General features: G+C 49.1%; 1 protein-coding gene across 1 annotated transcript in view; it reads right to left on the reverse strand.

The window, feature by feature from the left end:
* The window catches only part of MYOM2 (myomesin 2), an 82,085-nt gene that overhangs the window by 48,706 nt on the left and 16,133 nt on the right, over positions 1-17,246 (reverse strand). The window contains exons 7-13 of the mRNA XM_045811191.2: positions 14,784-14,872; positions 14,657-14,704; positions 12,171-12,335; positions 8,808-8,969; positions 5,656-5,797; positions 3,308-3,507; positions 2,608-2,661 (exon numbers count right to left, since the gene is read on the reverse strand). Coding sequence (XP_045667147.2) covers positions 2,608-2,661; positions 3,308-3,507; positions 5,656-5,797; positions 8,808-8,969; positions 12,171-12,335; positions 14,657-14,704; positions 14,784-14,872 — 860 coding nt within the window. The remainder of the gene's footprint in view (positions 1-2,607; positions 2,662-3,307; positions 3,508-5,655; positions 5,798-8,807; positions 8,970-12,170; positions 12,336-14,656; positions 14,705-14,783; positions 14,873-17,246) is intronic.

Consider the following 17,246-nt stretch of genomic DNA (forward strand, 5'->3'; position numbering starts at 1 on the left):
CCGCATGCTCTCCTGGGATCCCTGGGCTGTGGGGTGGCAGGACAGGGGCCCAGGCCTCTGTCCCCCGATTGCAAATCCTGCCTTTAGTTCTACGCACCTATGGAGACCACAACCTCTAGAGGCTGCCAGGCAAGCAGTATTAGGAATTTTCAGACTCCCCAAGATGACAGAGCTCGAGAGAACACACACGTGTAAATGAGCACCACACCGGTCAGAGCGCACGATTCCTTCAACGCGGCGGCTGCAAGCCACCGTGCCCTGAGCGCCAGGACATGGAATTAGCAGAAGGAAACCGGTCTGGCTGTGGTCCGCAGAAGCCTGCTCCGGCTATCCCCCAGAGCCCAGTGCGCATTTCTCAAGGGACCAACGCAAGAACGGCTGGAAAAGTTGGATGATATTAAAAGAGGAGCACTGACAGTAATTCAAACCTTTGAGGAAGACATAAAGATTAAATTGATTAGAAAAACTAAGCAAAAAAAAAAAAAAAAAAAAACTTAAAATAGCAGAGGAGCAATTTTTTTAACCAACAAAGGAGTATTCTTTTTTCGTTAAAACTAATGGCATTTACCAGTTCTTTTCTAGCTAACACAGCATGAAAGGAAACAGACGGGCCTCCATGAAGAAAAGAGTAAGGGTAGAGACAGTAAGGACTTCCTAACAGCGCCCGTTTGAACCCAGAAACAGGTTGCTTGAAAACATCAGGAAATCTTTTTCTCGAAGGATTTTTTTTTTATTAGAAAAGGCATCTGTTGGTTAAAGTGAGTAAATAAACTCGTGAACTTACAAACCCTAAAGCAAGTCACAAGAGTTTAGGTTCTTCCCAGGTCTGTACCGTATCCCGGGAACAGCCCACGCAAAACTCGCCCCAGAGAGTGGGCGCCCTGTGAGGCTTAGTGTCCCCACCCAGACAGCCTTCCAGCTCAGGGTCCTAGCCCCTGCCTCACATGACCGAGCCTCAGGAATGTCATCCGCAGTAGGCATGTGATGCAGCTGCGTTTGAGAATGCATCAAATGAAATGACGGCACAGGCCCCAAGGAGCCAGAAAACCTGCCTTCTCATAAGAAAGGAAACGGAAGAAGAAAGATGACAAATGGTGACTCTATTCCAGTCGGAAAGAAGATCCACTGTGTCTGTAAACCAACTTCCATGTATTGGTTAGGAAGCGAAGTCTGTTACGAGTGTTAGTTCTGTATTTGATACTTCGTAGCCGGCTATTTATACCCAACTCACATCTATCTATGGGAGAGATAGCTCTTCTCCCCAGAAGGGCACCATTCCCATCGCGGGCAGCTCCGTTATACTATTTCATGCCCTCACTGCCTGGCGCAGTGACCCTTACATCATGCGGATTTTGCCTCCTCGTTGGGGATAGTTTTATTTGAATGCCTACGCACCCGTGTAGGAGAGCTCAGATGGTTCCCTCCTCACTGATCCCATCTGCCCGCTGGAGGTGATGAAGAGAACTTCCCTTCCCTCTCTCATGTCAAAAACGCACGTTTCGTGCAGGCCAACAAGAACATGGCTTCCTCTGTAAGTAGGAGCCAGATTTTACACGTTCAAATAGCCACATTTCAATCTGTTATTTAAAAGGCATAGTAAGTCAACCTTTCCTGAATTATTTTTCTTTTGTTACTTATTTACTGGGCATCTCCCCCAATTTCTGAGTATGTCCTGGAAGTGGAGGTCTTAACTAAGACTTTAAATGTTGCCGTGAGGTGTCCCTCTGGGAATTACGTGTTCTTCTCGAGATACTAGAGAAAAACCATTATAGGTGCAGAAGATCCAATGTGTGGAGACCATCTGGGGACAAATATGAAAATCGACCAATGAACTCCTGAGTCTGCAGCTCTCTAGGGAAAGAGCGCTTGGGACCACAGCAACTATATTTACATATATGTAAATATATATGTATTTTTAGGACTGCAGCAATTTTAAAGGAGAGCTTCAAAGTACATCTCCTGAGGCACTAGCTCCAAATTCATGTTTCTTCATTTGTAACTTGCCCATTGTCGTCTATGAACTCTCATTATAAGTCTGCTTAAAATCTTTGGATTTCTGATTAATAATGCCAGGTTCCCCTCCTTAATAAATCAATCCTCCTAGCTACCTCTGAAAGGAATATCAAAGAGAAGTATTCATAAAATCCAGTATAAATGAGGGAAATGCAAACTTTCAGCCCAGGGATACTGACAGGAGGAACTCAGTCCATTTCAGCTAAAAGGCTAAAGATAAAATTTTTGCTTAAAAAGAAAAACTGAAATGGTCCTCCACTCACGGAGTCTGAGAGAAAGGGCTCAGCCTCGGCCAGTGACAAAGGCTCGGGTTCAGTTTGATCTTCTCTGCACGGCCCCAGGAGAACCCAGAACCCACATGGAAGCGATGAAACCACCCAGGAAGTCCCTGGATCCTAATCCTCTCCCTCGATCTGCCTCGTCTCTTGTTTTCTAACTCCTACAGGCCACACGCTCGCAGGCTAGACCTACCGCTGCAGTGGTGTAGACCGTACCCCCCAGCTGGTGTTTGCTGTCAGTCACTGTGGTCTCTGACCACCATCCTGAATCCCTAGGGCACACACAGCTGGGCCGCGGTGCTGAAGGGCCACTCACCTTCGAGGTCATCCTGGTACATTACGATTTCTTTATCCCCTTCCAAATGGACTGCTGCAGAGAGAAAGGCAGATGCTGAATTTGGCATCCATAGGTTTCCCCAAGAAAGTCCCACTTTCCCTAACTCAGTACGAGATCCAAATCCCCTCTGTGGTATGATTACAGCACGCTCACAACTCTAAAGTAATCAGAGTTGATGTTTTAAGCAGTCTTCATATTTAGCGCTTCTCAGATCTTTGTACTGGCTTCAGAAGACCACACAGGTAAGGAAAATGTAGGGGCTCACTTCACACCATAATTAAGGGTCCAATCCCTTTCGGGAATCTGTGTCATGTGAAATTACCATTCAGAAATAAAGTGGCTTGGTTTCAAAGCCTTCTGAGTCTTATCATGTGTTGAAATTATATCATCAATGGACCAAGAAAATTCTAATTCTGAACCAATCTAACTGGATCACAGTGAAGAGCATTAGGAAGGTGGTGTGGTTAGTGCTGAAGTATATATGTCAGCCTGACTGCACCCACTCTTAAAGCAGGCTGGTGGACATATGGACACCATAAAATGTCACCACGCCATGCTCAGCCCTCGAAGGCATCCTTAAGATTCATATGCAGCTGAGCAAGGACGAGAAAGAACAAATCACAGAAAACGGCCCCAAGTTTCCCAGGCACTGCTGGGGCTTGACAACTGCACAACCTACCTTGTAACCTCTTGAGGTCAACGGGATCAAGGGCAGCCACAGCCTCAGACACTCTGGAAGGCCTGCTGATGCCCGCGCTGTTGACCGCCCTTACGCGGAAAATATAAGACCTTCCTTCAAAGAGTCCAGTCACGGGGTATTTGCAGATTTTCACAGGTGCATCATTGCACTGGACCCAGTTGTTAGTTCCCACTTCGCATCTTCAAATAAAAATGAGTAGAGAATAACAAATATATCAGTCGAATAAATACACACAGGTCTATGTATATATTTTATACATATTACGTATATATAAAACACCTATAACAGGAAATTACCTTGCGTTGTAGAAATCGATACCATTGAAGTACTAGATTTATATAAGCAGTAGTATAAACAAACTTAAAAAAACAGAGCTATTTAGGAAATATAAAGTATATCTATTTATATATTTAAAAGCTTTATAACTTACAGCTTGAAGATCAATTCCTACCTTCAACCACACTTAGGCAAAATCTCCTCCAAAAGTCATGTGAGACGTATTCTTTTTTTTTAAACAATTTTTATTATGTTATGTTAGTCACCACACAGTACTTCATTAGTTTTTGATGTAGTGCTCCATGATTCATTATTTGCGTATAACACCCAGTGCTCCATGCAATATGTGCCCTTCTTATACCCATCACCGGCCACATGAGACATATTCTTAATAGTCCTTTTTCCAACCTAGATGGCAGAATCAGCGGGTGCCCTAAGCTCACCCGCATGCCCAATGCCAGGGCATAGGGAGCGAAACGGCCCTCGCCGCCGGTCCCCCACACGCTCCCTGCTGTACTGAGCCTGGGGACTGGAATCTCTCCAGAATGCTGGCTCGATCTGTTCCAATGCCAGTGAGATGTGTCTTTCCAGCATCACATACGGGATTTGGAAGTCTTTTGAAAACAGTAAGTCCTGACCAGACCCCTGGAAATGCAGAGATTAGCTTCCATTTTTCACAGGTTGAGAAATTTCAGCACCAAAACATCATGTCAAATCCCCCAGAGAACATAAAAGTTCAGAAAAATCATCTTTTAGAGCTGTTCTGAGCCAGCATTGTATATTCACTTTAGAAAGAATCAACTCTCTTTCTCCTAACCATCCGGAATTTTAATGCAAGTTCTGTGACCCATGTGTGCTAACCTGTTATAGCCAGAACACAGTCAAAACTGAGAGTCTGGCAGCGGAGCAACTCAGCTTACCCCCCAGCTGGCTGCTGCAGGGTGGGAGGGCGTGCAGGGTGGGAAATGCCTCCCCTGACCCCAAGGTTCTGTTGTGTTCATCCCTTTTAATGAAGGAGGGAGGGGAGTGGATCACTGAGAAAAGCCATGAAACTGTTTTTGCCAAATGGCTGACAAAATGTGCAGATGTCACAGGGAAACAAAATCGTTTTATTTTGTTTTTCTGTGTTTTAATTCAAGGTAAACCCTGACCAATTCACTCCACAAATCTGACCTTTGCATTTCCAAACATTATCCCGATGGTGAATATTTTACCTAAACAAGCAGCTTTGTTGGTGTGGAAATGGGAACTCAGCCAACCTGGTGCCAAAACACAACCAGACTTGATTTTTCTGAAGTCAACATCTTATTTTACTGTGCTTTATACACGTAACACCTTAAATTCCTCCCCAGACCTGCCCTCCTTAGACCCTGTTGTGTTACTTCTGAATTCCTTTTCTTTGACTGCAATTTCTCGCAGTGACTGACGTGTGTAATTAGGGCATAAACTGCACGTCCAGTGAATTCCCTGGCTCTGCTCAGTCTCCTCCCCAGGCCCGAGCCCCACACCAGGTAAAGGAACGGGAACGAATCAGACCCCACTGAGCTTCATGATGATCCGCATGTAAGTGATGAACCCAAGGTGAATTCCAATATTTCGTACTTTGAAATGTCAGTATTTTTTTGTTTGGAAGCAAGAAGAAACCCTAATTCAATGGAGAGGAAGAATGGAACCTGGGTACGAATGGGCCCGCATTCTTCCCAGCTATGTTTCCATATTGCCTGTTTTCTCCTGCTCTAGAAGGAGAAGCAGGACTGAGCTCTCCCTGGAACCCAGAACCGGGGTTCCATGTGCCTGGAAAAGCTGGAGGGGATTCAATCCTGGGTGTTGAACAGGCAAGAAATTACAACACACAGAAATCTACTTACCCTAGGCCCACCATGTTCCAATTACTCAGGAGCACTAAATAACCAGGGAGTGAATTCCCTAATCCCATCAAGAACAGTGTCATGAACTTGACTTTAGACAAATATCCAAAGACGTTGTCCAGGCCAACATAACATGAGTTTCAGGAACATCCCCAGCCCTGCAAGAAGGCAGCGGGCACTCACCGATCAATGAAATAGCCGATGACGGGGCTCTCGGTCGTGGTGTTGGGGGGCTTCCAAGTCACAATGACGTAATCACGGTTCGCATCATGGCACTGCAGGTCCATGGGCGCGCCGGGAGCCCCGGTGACCAGCGGGTCAGCATCTGCGGGGGGGGGGGGGCACACGGGTGGGGGCACTGGAAAGCCTGTTGCCCACTTCTTCGAACTCAGCTTCTATTCCCCGATTCAAGTCCACCCCCTGTTTAATCCTCACGTCTAAATGACTTGACTTTTTTGACTATGATGGCTTGGTGACAAGAAATATAAACATATTTGTGAGTATTTAAAGTCAAAAACATTCTATCCTCTATAAAATACTCAAGTCTATGATTTTTCATAATTGATTTCAAAATCAAAGGTCACCATCTCTTGATGGTAGGTTGTCACATAATGTCATGTCCAAAACTGACCGAAGAAATGATGATAATAATGTGTCCTTTTTAACAACTGAGAAATATTACTTTAGACACTTCTACCTTTCAAAATCCTTTGTATATATGAACCACATCTTTATCCATTCATCTGTTGAAGGGCATCTCAGCTCCTACCACAGTTTGGTATCGTGGACGTTGCTGCTATGAACATTGGGGTGCATGTGCCCCTTCTTTTCACTACATCTGTATCTTTGGGGTAAATACCCAGTAGTGCAATTGCTGGGTCGTAGGGTAGCTCTATTTTTAACTTTCTGAGGAACCTCCATACTGTTTTCCAGAGTGGCTGTACCAACAGACGAATGGATAAAGAAGATGTGATTCATACACACGATGGAATATTACTCAGCCATCAGAAAGGATGACTACCCACCATTTACATCGACATGGATGGAACTGGAGGGGATTATGCTAACTGAAGTAAGTCAATCAGAGAAAGACAATTATCATATGGTTTCGCTCATATGTGGAACATAAGGAATAGCACAGAGGACCATAGGGGAAGGGAAGGAAAGTTGAAGGGAGAGAAACCAGAGAGGGGGACAAACCAAGACAGTCTATGGACCCCAGGAAACAAACTGTGGGTTTCAAAGGGGAGGGGGTTTGGAGGATGGGGTAACAGGGTGATGGGTATTAAGGAGAGCACGTGTTGTAATGAGCACAGGGTGTTATATGCAACTAATGAATCATTGAACACTACATCAAAAACTAATGATGTACTATATGCTGGCTAAATAAATAAATAAATAAATCCTTACAAGATTGAGGACTTAAAATGCCTCTTTTCTGCGAGCTGTGAACAGATATTTGGGTCTGTACTATACTAAATCTTTCATAACCTCCTGGTGAATGTGCTGCAGGTACGTTTGGTTCTCAGATGTTCATTACAGGGGCACAGAAGGCCAGCAGCACTAGTCAGAAAGTGGACACACCAAACCTTTCATTTTCTTATCGGCAGTCTGTACTTACTGGGTAACCGTGACTGTTGTACTGTCTTGTTCGATTTTCCTCAGCATATTAAAAGCTAAGGATTCCTTGACACTGAGCCAAATATTTTCTTTCGCATTCAGAATCCTCAGGAAGTAATCAGGACAGTTAAACTCCCCCATACGTGCATTATTTTCCTCCTGCTACCGGTGCTGAATAAGCAAGCAATCTCAGCTATGTTGTATTTATTGCCTTTTTATGGGGCGAAACCTCTCGCCAGGAGGCATACAGAGAGAATGGAAAGGTACACTTTAATGCCAACCTAATAAAAATGGTTAAAACTTTGTGGAAGGGTCTAAAACCCCAGCCCTGCAGGTTTATGTTGTTTCGTAGGGGTGGGGAGGATGACTGTATTTGTTTTACATGTGTTCCCTTTTTTTTTAAGTTGTAATATTTCCTGATGATACAACCTTTCTTTTATGCTTTGATCCAACAGTAACAGTTTGGAAACAATAATATGCTGATAGGGTTATTCCAGGCACAGGTAACCTGGAGCCGGCGGGAGGTGTAAAGGCACAGGAAACTGTGAGCAAGGGGTGGGTAAGGCTGGGCGGGCCGTCAGACTGGAGGGCAGCCACCCTTGTGGGCCGCAGGCTCAGGACAGCAGTGCCTGCCAGCTAGAACCAAGTGTTCTGGGTTCTTCAGGGTGGCTCAGCTGGGCCCTGGGAAGGAGGCATCCCTAAGCCAGAGACCGCAAGGGGTCTGGGAGTAGATGCAGGGCAGGGTTCCAGCAGGTGCCCAGAAAAGCCTGGGAGCTGTGAGTATACAAGTGTGGGCCCAGACAGCTGACCCCCAGCTGCTCCACCCTGGAGAAACCCCTCTGAGCCTCCACATCTGCTCTTGAGACAGAATTATAGCACTGGCTTACAAGATTGGTATAAGAGTTTTAGATTATATATACACATGCATGTATGTGTCTCTGTATATGCACAGATATGCACGCTCGTGTGTGTGTGTGTGTGTGTGTGTGTGTGTGTATACATCTAGGTGCATTGTACACACAGGATATACGTAATTTTATCCAGTTCACGGATCCAGTGTCCGTTTTCTACAGCACAGGTATGAAACGCATGCATGCCCGGCACGTACGTGCACAACGTCTAACCCTGCCTGCTATATCATGACTCCAGTTCTCCTTTCCATAAAGTGGGAGTCATGAAGCCCCATGGGAATGCATGAGGAGTAAACGGAGCCGCACACGGACTCCTGCATGTGAAGCTCTTAGCAGATACCAGCCCCCCAGCTGGCATCATAAACACACACTCGCTGAGGTCGGTGGTGGGGGTAACAGCAGTTCTAGCATCGTGGTCTCGCCTCATAAGCAAGCCTGAGGCATGAGGGGGCACCCCTCACTGGCATTCCCTACTCAGACCCCTCTCTGCTCTTGAATTCTCTTCAAAATTAGCAACACAGGCATGTTCATGCTTAGAAGTCATTTTATGAATTCTACCAATTTATCAACAGAGAGATGAAGGTTAGGATTCTGATCTGATTATATCTTCCTTACGTCATGGACTGATTGTCAGACACGTGCTGGCATGCACGCAGGACAGGAACACCGCCATCACCGTCAGGAGGTGTGCAAGGAGGCAGTGAGCCGCCCTGTACACGTGCCTGCTCCGTCCTCCTCTGAGGTCCCGCCATCCTCTCACGCTCGCACCCTCCCCATGCCGCTTGCACACCTGCAGCCACGTACCTCGGACAAACATGAAGGCGCTGTGCTCGCTGATGCCCCCTCTGGACACAATCCTCAGGGTGTACAGGCCCTCGTCGTCCTTGTTCAGGTGGCTGAAGGACAGGGAGGCCTGGCCTTCTCCGAAGAACATCTTGGTCCACTTGGACTCCTTCAGCAGCACATCTGAAAGAGCGTTCAGTGCAGGACTGCTTCAGAAACCATCAAGGAAATCGGGCCATAAAAGTGGACAAAGGTGCCCTGGGGGTTGGGGGAGGTTTTCGAGCCTGACACAGAGGAAGGAAGCTTCATCCTCAGAATGATCAGAGAGCTGTGTTTTACAAAGGAGCACACACACAACAGCCGATGGCAAGGGAAGAAGCGTCTGCAGGGCAGGACGAAGATCAGTGTCGGGAGGGAGGGAGAGAGCGTGTCTCTGCCTGTGGGGATGGTGGTGGACCAGGGCCCAGCTGCCTGCCCCTGTGCACCCTGCAGGGTCTCACCATGTCCATCGCCATGGTTTTCTGGAGGTAACACAGAAACCCAGGAAGACACATCCAACGAAAGAAGGAGCAACTACTGTCCTCCTCCTCGTCGGGCAAACACAACCACACGGCTATGTCCATGCTTGGAAAGGACAGGAGAAGCCACCACCTCCTGCCCGTGGAGCGGCCACATGGCACACAAGTGGGAACATGAGCCAAAAGCCTTCAGGCAGGCGTGCTGTCTGGGCGCCTACACACATTGTGAGAAGGGGCCCCAACGTAGTGAACAGGTGCGCGATGGTAACTGCATTCGAGAATTGTTCCTAACGGAAAAAAAATAAATCAACTCCAACACCGAGACCTGGGGCAAATACGGACTACTGTATAATGGGGCACAGTGTCCTCCAGCTAACAGCCACAGGATAATTACTGTCATGGAGACACAGGTATGGCATTTTGTTACGTGAAGGACATTTCAAAGTGAAGGTATCTTCCCTGTTTTAAACATACATGCACAGACACAGAGATATATTCTATAGCCGAGTGGTAAGAGTGATTTTTGGTGAACGAAATTATAATTTGGGGTTTTCTGCAATGAAAACCACATGTGTATAAGAAAAAGGAGCTATGTTTATATTTTTAATGTCTCAAACTTGACTGGCAGGCTCGGGAGTACTCTGCCCCATGAAGGACTCTGTGCACAGAGTATTAACTTTTCCTTCACGGTGCCCAAGAGACCAAGCCCACTAATCAGCACTGTGAATAGAAAGTGTCGAAAGTGTCAGAAAAACAGATATTTTAAGGTATTTTATCAGTTTTTCTCTCTTTCCCAGAGGAATTAGCACAGGACCTGATACACAGGTAGGTACAATACAAATATCTTATAACACGATGTAATGCAACATACAATTTTAAAATGTAATACTCCAGGCAGGAACGAGTGAGACAGGACGATGAAGTCATTAATTTGGAGCAGAAAGGGAAGGCTCCCCAGGCTGCAGGCCAGGAGGGGAGTCCTCACTGGGAGCGGAGTCCCAGAGCCTGGATCTTGGACCCCCAGCCCCCACGAGCGTGGGAAGTCAGTCTGATGTTCAAGCTGCCCGGGGCTGTGGTATTTTTGTTAGAGTAGCTGGATGGACTAAGACTCCAGGTTACTCATGGCAGGCTACCGTCCAGGCACCTGCTCTGGGGGACCTGCTCCTCTCTGGCAAAGCTCGTCACATGCTGAAGGAGAAAGGGCTGTTCACAGGAAATGCACAGCACGTGCATAATGTGAGACCCAGGCGCTCAGCTGAATGCAGCTTCAGTCGGAGGGAAGGTCTGGCCCGTTCCCCGAGCAGAGGCCCACCCCACCACTGGCTCCATAACTGTCTCGTGACTTGCCAAATTGGCCTCACGTACAAATCACACCTAAGGTTTTATCATAAGTAACCTCGGTTTTCCTCTCTGATGAGATTCAAGTCCTAATCCATCTTATATTGGGCCCCCAAGTCCACATGCCCTGTTTGCACGGCGCACCTGCCGTGCCTGACAGGGGGTGGTATTCCTTGGATTGACATCACCTGGGGGTGTACCAGTCACCCGGTGGCTCAAAGCACATTAATTCTAAAGACAAAAAAAAAAAAATCTCCTTGCAATTTAATGTCTAAAAATAAGCCAGAGAGAATGGTCTCTGCTGGTCTCCACTTGAATCCCAGAGCCCGTGAAGATCTGAACATGACTGTGGACGTGGGGCACTTTGCTCAGCTAAGCCTCCTAACTTCCGCAAGGATCCAGCTAGACACGGGGAAGAGGCCTGTCGGCAGCTCTGAGCATGTGTGCTCCTCGCACACCCGTCGAGGCCACGTCTCTGGGAATCCAGGCTTTCTAGTCACTAGGAAACGCTCCAATACTGACATCACTATCCTCTGGGGATCCGATGAAAACTCTCCTTGAATCTATTCCATTCTCTCCAGAAAGGGTAAATTAGAATCTTGGAACTTCAGTCAGATCTTATGTCTTAAATTAGAACTGCAGAGGGTAAATTAAGTCTCCCCTGTCATCACAAAGAGTCTCTCCTCCTCGCTAGGCTCCACATTGTCCGCACACGCGGTCAGTGTTGTGTCTTTGGCAAATTGTCACACCCTGTTCTGGGACATTTCTCACACTTTAAAAAGACATTGCTTTATAGTTCTATTTTCCCCCAGCTGGATTATAAATATCTTCTGGGCAGGCTGGAGTGTGTTTCTTTATAATAGTTTGCATTGTGTTAGGTCCCAAGTAAATATAAGCAGGACAGTCTCACTGATTCCACAGAAAGCCAGTTTCCTTCAGGAGCCCCCCCCCCAGAGAAAACGAAGGAAAACTCCCTTGCACCGTCCACAAGCACAGGGCAGTGAGGATGGCCCCGCAGAAGGACGCAGGCGGGAGAGGAAGGGGGAGTCTGCACCAGCCCTGCCCCTGGAAGGAGGCCCCCACCTGTCACAGGGAGCTACAACACCATCCCTCTCTCAGACACCTGCTGGAAGAAAAGCGTCACACTCAGAACAGAGTCCAACACTCAACAGGCTCTAATAAATGTGAGGGGTTGTTTCAGCCGAGGAAAAACAGGCAGATACAGACACCTCCCTTGCTCTGTTTAATCACTGTGAAGCTATAAAAAATCGTCTATGCCTCATCTAAATTCGGGCATCCCTGTTTCCCTCCCCATGTCCCCGGGGTGAAGGTCAAGGTGCACGGCAGGCCCCAAGTTCCCACTCTCTCTGCTCGCCGTGCAGGCTGCGGCAACCACCGTGCTGGGTGTGAATGCCACACCAGCACTCAAGCTTACCATGCGTTCTCACCCCCAGGACGCCGAGATCAGCAGTGCATGGCGCTCTGAGGAGCGTCCCCGGCTGGGGGGCTGTCCCTGCATGGCACTCACCGTCTCTGTACCACTCGGCACGCGGCTGCACCCTCTTCAGCTCCGGGGTCACCAGCAGAGTGCACTTGAGAGTGACAGTCTCGCCTTCTCTCCTGAAAGTGACCCCAAACTTCTCCAAAAACTGGACGTCGAAGTGCATGTACGGAATCACGGACGAAGGGGGCACTGTGCAGATGAGGGGGACATGGTTAGAGCGGGAGGGGCAGCGGGGTCACGCTCGGCAGACGCACACTTCCCCACGACCACATGCATTCGCGCCCTCGAGAGAGCTGCGTCAGGGAATAAATGTGTGTCCCCAAATCACACGTCAAAGCCCTCGGCCCCAGCGAGAAGGTACTAGGAGGTGGGGTCCTTGGAAGGTGCTGAGGGTTAGCATGAGGTCATGACAATGGGCTCCATGAGGAGACCCGGGCTTTCTGTGTGCAGACGCGGCAAGAAGGTGCCACCTGCACACCAGGAAGAGGGCCTCCCCCACTTGGCCGACACTGTGACCTCTGACTTATCCGAGCTGTGAGAAGTAGACGCCTGTGGTCTGAGCCCCCCGTCTGTGGAGCGTGTCGTAGCAGCGGAGCCGACTGAGCCCCTCCTGAGGGATCAGAAGACCCATTGTGGAGACGCGGCTCGTCCTCCAGGCCAGAGGGTGCAGAGGCACAGGGAGGCCACATGGAGCGCGAGTGACGCGCTGAGACCAGAGGGCTGAAATCCAGCCTGTGGGGCTCCGGGAAGGTCACCTGGACTCTGCGCCCGCAGCGTTCTGGTCTTCAGAACGCACGGTGGTGTATGCATCACCCACAACACCCTTTATGCTGTGCACAAAACGAAGTCACTACATCCAGAAGGAGAAAAATTAAGTCTCAAAAATATAATGATTAGTGGGGGGGGGGTATATTTCAGGGGAAAATGCCCAGTAAATTTTCAAAAAAAAAAAATCAATGATTTAGAAACACCTGCACGCAGGGGAGATTTTTCTAAATAGCTAGGAATTTTCGGAGGTGGTTTCTTCATAGGAGGTCGCAGGGGAGGGGCAGGAGGGAAGAGGGGGTGGAGTTCCATCACCTCCTGATGCCCTTAGCTCCTAAAAATAACCAAGGGTCACCAAAATGTACATCTGAAATGGTTAGTTTTGTGTGATGACAATTGGACTTCGATTTTTAAAAAAAATAACTGAATAAAATAGCAAAATATTCACGTGTGTTGAATACGGGTGGTGAATATGTGGGCATCTATTATGCTGTGATCCATACACTTCGGTACGTTGTAAATACTGCCAAGTTTCTATTTAGACAGAATTGCAACAGGGGAGGGACCCGGGGATGGCTTCTGAGCTCCCCGCCAGCTTCTCCTGCACTTCAGGGCCGTCCACCCAGCAGACTCTGCGCCGTCCATGGATTCCGGGGGCGCCATCAGACACTCCCCAACACACACATTCTCAGGTCACCCCTCCTCCCCACCCTGTGTGGCCCTGAACTTGTCCTGTTCGCCCACCCATGGTCTTGCACAACCCCAGGTGTCGGGCACACGACAATCCAACACAACTGACACAGAAATGACCAAAAGCCAATGACACCCAGGTGTGCAGCGGCTGCCAGAAAGGCTTTCCCCTCAGGCACTGCTTCCGTCAGGTCTTCCCTCAGCCACACCTGACCTGACCTATAGCATCCGGACCCCAGATTATGACACAGTCAATGCTGCTGTTGGAGTACACAGCTGTTCTTCTGGGAGGACAGGTCAATCCTGAACCTCATTCCCAAACCATGGAAGAGCCGCAGTGAGTGGGTTTACCATGTCCTGGTCCTAGAAAGACTACAGGCACGGCTGCCTTTGCCACGCTCACCAGACTCGGGTCAGCCCGGCTTCCCTGCCTGCTGGCTGCAGAGACACCCGACTACCCCATGACAGGCCACCGCAGGTCACCCTGAAAACAGGGCCCGGGCGGGTGGCATATGGCTCCCCAGCACCACGGAGCAGCCGGCAGCCCTACACACACACTCACAGTGCAGAGAAGGAACACTTTGCGGGGGGTGTACGTAAGACAGTGGGGTACAGAGGAGTCACATATGCTGTGGGCATATCACACACATCAGGAAGAGAGCGGTCAACCCTCTAGAGGCCGGCTGGAGCCAGCTTCAGAGCAAACATCCGCTTCACATCCTCGTCCTGATCTACGTGGCTGCTTGCTCTAAACGGGCATGGAGGTTCGGGTGGCGGCAGGACGCTGTGACAGGAGCCGGCATTCCAGTCACGTTTTCCCCCCAATTCAAAAATGTAATGTCTCCCAGTTTCTCCAGTGTCTTAAAATTCCACCTGGCCCCACAGAACGACACAGGAACAGACTGTCCACAAACTAACACTGCCAGGAAAGACTTGGAAGAGCCCTTGAAATATGATTTTAAAAAAAGATTTAACCCTTAGAAAATACTTTTTTTGTAATCACATGCTATGTCACTACACATTTTTCTGCACACAAAGGAAAACTATTGACTTACATCCAATTGGGAGTCCCACCGAATGCCATGGCTCGTCTCCGTGGAACCCTGCAAGAGAACCAGATGAAGGGCACGGACAGAAGCAGAAGGCGTGAGGCGTGCCGCCCACCCCAGGAGGACGACTCACTTCTCACCACCACGGCAGCGTTGGTCGACACCTGCCCGTACCCGTTCGTGGCCACCGCAGAGTACGTCGCTGTATCGTCAAAGTTTGCCCTTGGAGAGAGAAAGCAAGGCGGCATCCTAAATGCACTGTGGGACTGCTCTGGAAGCCAGTGGCCCAGACTCGAACACGAGCGTTCCTCGAAAGCCACTCGTGTGACCTAGATCCTTTGTTCATGAGTGATTTAAGAACAATGCCAGCTCTATCCTCGGAACAAGGTATTAATTATAGACACGACGAGGTCTGGCTCCAGAGCGTGGCTTGCCTTTGTCTTTGAGGGAAACCGTACATATGGGCACTTCATCCTCAAGGGGAAGTCTCTCCTCCCCGCTAGTTACATTTTTCTATCTGGGTAGAATTCGTGGCTTTATCTTGCCAGTGGGAAGCCTCCGCTGACCTCAACCTCCAGGAAAATCCACTCAACCTCCCTCCCTACTAGGAATATCCATGTGTATGGGAGATTATGCCCCAAACCCCAAAACTACATGCTCACCCAGATATGAAGCAGCCACCCCAGGGTGTTCTGAAGGTGTCTGAACTGAACCGTTAAGGAGTCGCAGGGAGGGTGCGTGTCCACCCCAGAAAGAACAATGACCAGCAACCACCAGACCCCAGAGTCTCCAGGGTGGAGCTCCTCTGCACCGCCCTAAATCGATCTTACAAAAGTTGAAGCTTATTTTCTTGGCTGTGAACTATGTTACCCCCAGAACCCAGAAAATGCCCCTGGGCCCAGGGCTGTAAGGAGGAGGAGCTGGTGTCTGCTAAGCATTTACTAAATGCCGGGCGCTCTGCTGGTTGCTTCTACTTTGGCGTCTTGCGTAAGAGCCTCCGGCGCCCCAGAAAACACACACCACTATGTATTAATGTGAGAAAGTCAACACTTGAAGACGTGGGTAAACAAGGTCCATGTGACTCCAGGATCTGCGCTCTTTCCGGCAGCTTCCGCCACCTGTCTGAGAAGTGGGCATCAGGACCGTGATATTAATCTGGGGAGAGAAATTACACACAAAATCCCACTCGCAAGAAAAAAAGAAAACGTTGACTCCAGTCTTACTTTTAAAATGCGTCAAGGAGCCAATGCCCCAGAGATAAACCCGTTCTTGGGAGCTCATCAGTAACCTGATTTTCTTCCTTATTCCACTTGGAGCTGAAACTACTTCCTTTGACCAAAAAGCATGCAGTGTCTCCAATAACAGGGAGAGGGAGCTTCAGAGTGCCGCGCTCTCTGCTAAGAACCCCATCCCTTCCTCCGCAAAACTCATCAGAGACCATGCCGCCTGCCTCCTCTCACTGCCACCACTCCAGGGAGCTGCACAGACAGACCGCCGCACAGACGGAGCACCGCACAGACGGAGCACTGCACAGACAGAGCGCCGCCCGTGGGGCTGTTCAAACCGCGCACCGTCTCTAGGTTCACCGTGTAGCCGCTCGAGCCCAACTACAAAGCCTATCAACGAATCTGCAGATCTAGGCTAGACTCATTAGGAGCTGCTTGCCCCACACTTTACAGACTCACTGCAGGTGCAGCCAGATCCCTGGGCAACAGGGACATGGAGTAAAACACATAACCCTCCCATGTCACAGGGGCTTTCTCCCCCCATAAGCACTACCATTCTGCGCCAGCACACGCATGCCCTCCGCTGCACACAGACCGTTGGGGTGGCTGGGGCTGGGGGTTTACACGGAAGGTACGATTACTTCTCTTCCCTACCCTTAGGCATTGCTCGAATTATTTTTTTTTTTTTGCGTTTGTGTGATTTCTTCTAAACAATGAAACCATCACATTTTCATTAATTCATTCTGCAAACAGGAAGGTACCCTTCTTCTGGGATTAGCCCCACACCTTTCTCTACAGCCAGCAACCCCCTGGCTGTATCACAACAGGTGAGAAGAGGGAGAGCTGGGCACAGCTGGGAGCATCACCCGGCCGGGGCCACATGCAGAGAAACACAGCGCTCTGTAAAACCACTTGATCCACATCTCCTGACCTGGAGCCTGACTGCAAACACACAGGGCCTCCAGTCTTAGGAGGAGCAATGCGCCCAACTTGTTCACGGACCACAGCAAGCGGGGCTGGTCCAGCCCAGGAGGCGACCCCGCTGGGCTATGGCACTGTCCCCTGTTCCCAGCCGACCCATGTCGCTACCCATTCCCGAGGGAGGAGGCTCCTACTGCTGCACGCTCCGCGAGTCCTCAGAGTGTGTAGAGATCTCACTGGTGCTGCCAGATCGAGCACCATATTTTTCTCATTGTCTTCCTGACCCCTCTGCCACAAACCCTTCAGGGTCGGGTCAGTACCAGCGGTTCTCAAACTGTGCCCCAGTTTCCAAACTGAATCTCCCAATTTCTTCTTCAGTTTGTATTTTAGCAGTTTTCAGAAGTGCAACAAAAGCACATGCTCCATGAACGGCTGCTGGGAGCCCTGGG

Source organism: Ursus americanus, chromosome 27 (genome assembly GCF_024610735.1).
Source record: "Ursus americanus isolate L20-20 chromosome 27, mUrsAme1.1.p, whole genome shotgun sequence".
Taxonomy (NCBI): Eukaryota; Metazoa; Chordata; class Mammalia; order Carnivora; family Ursidae; genus Ursus; species Ursus americanus.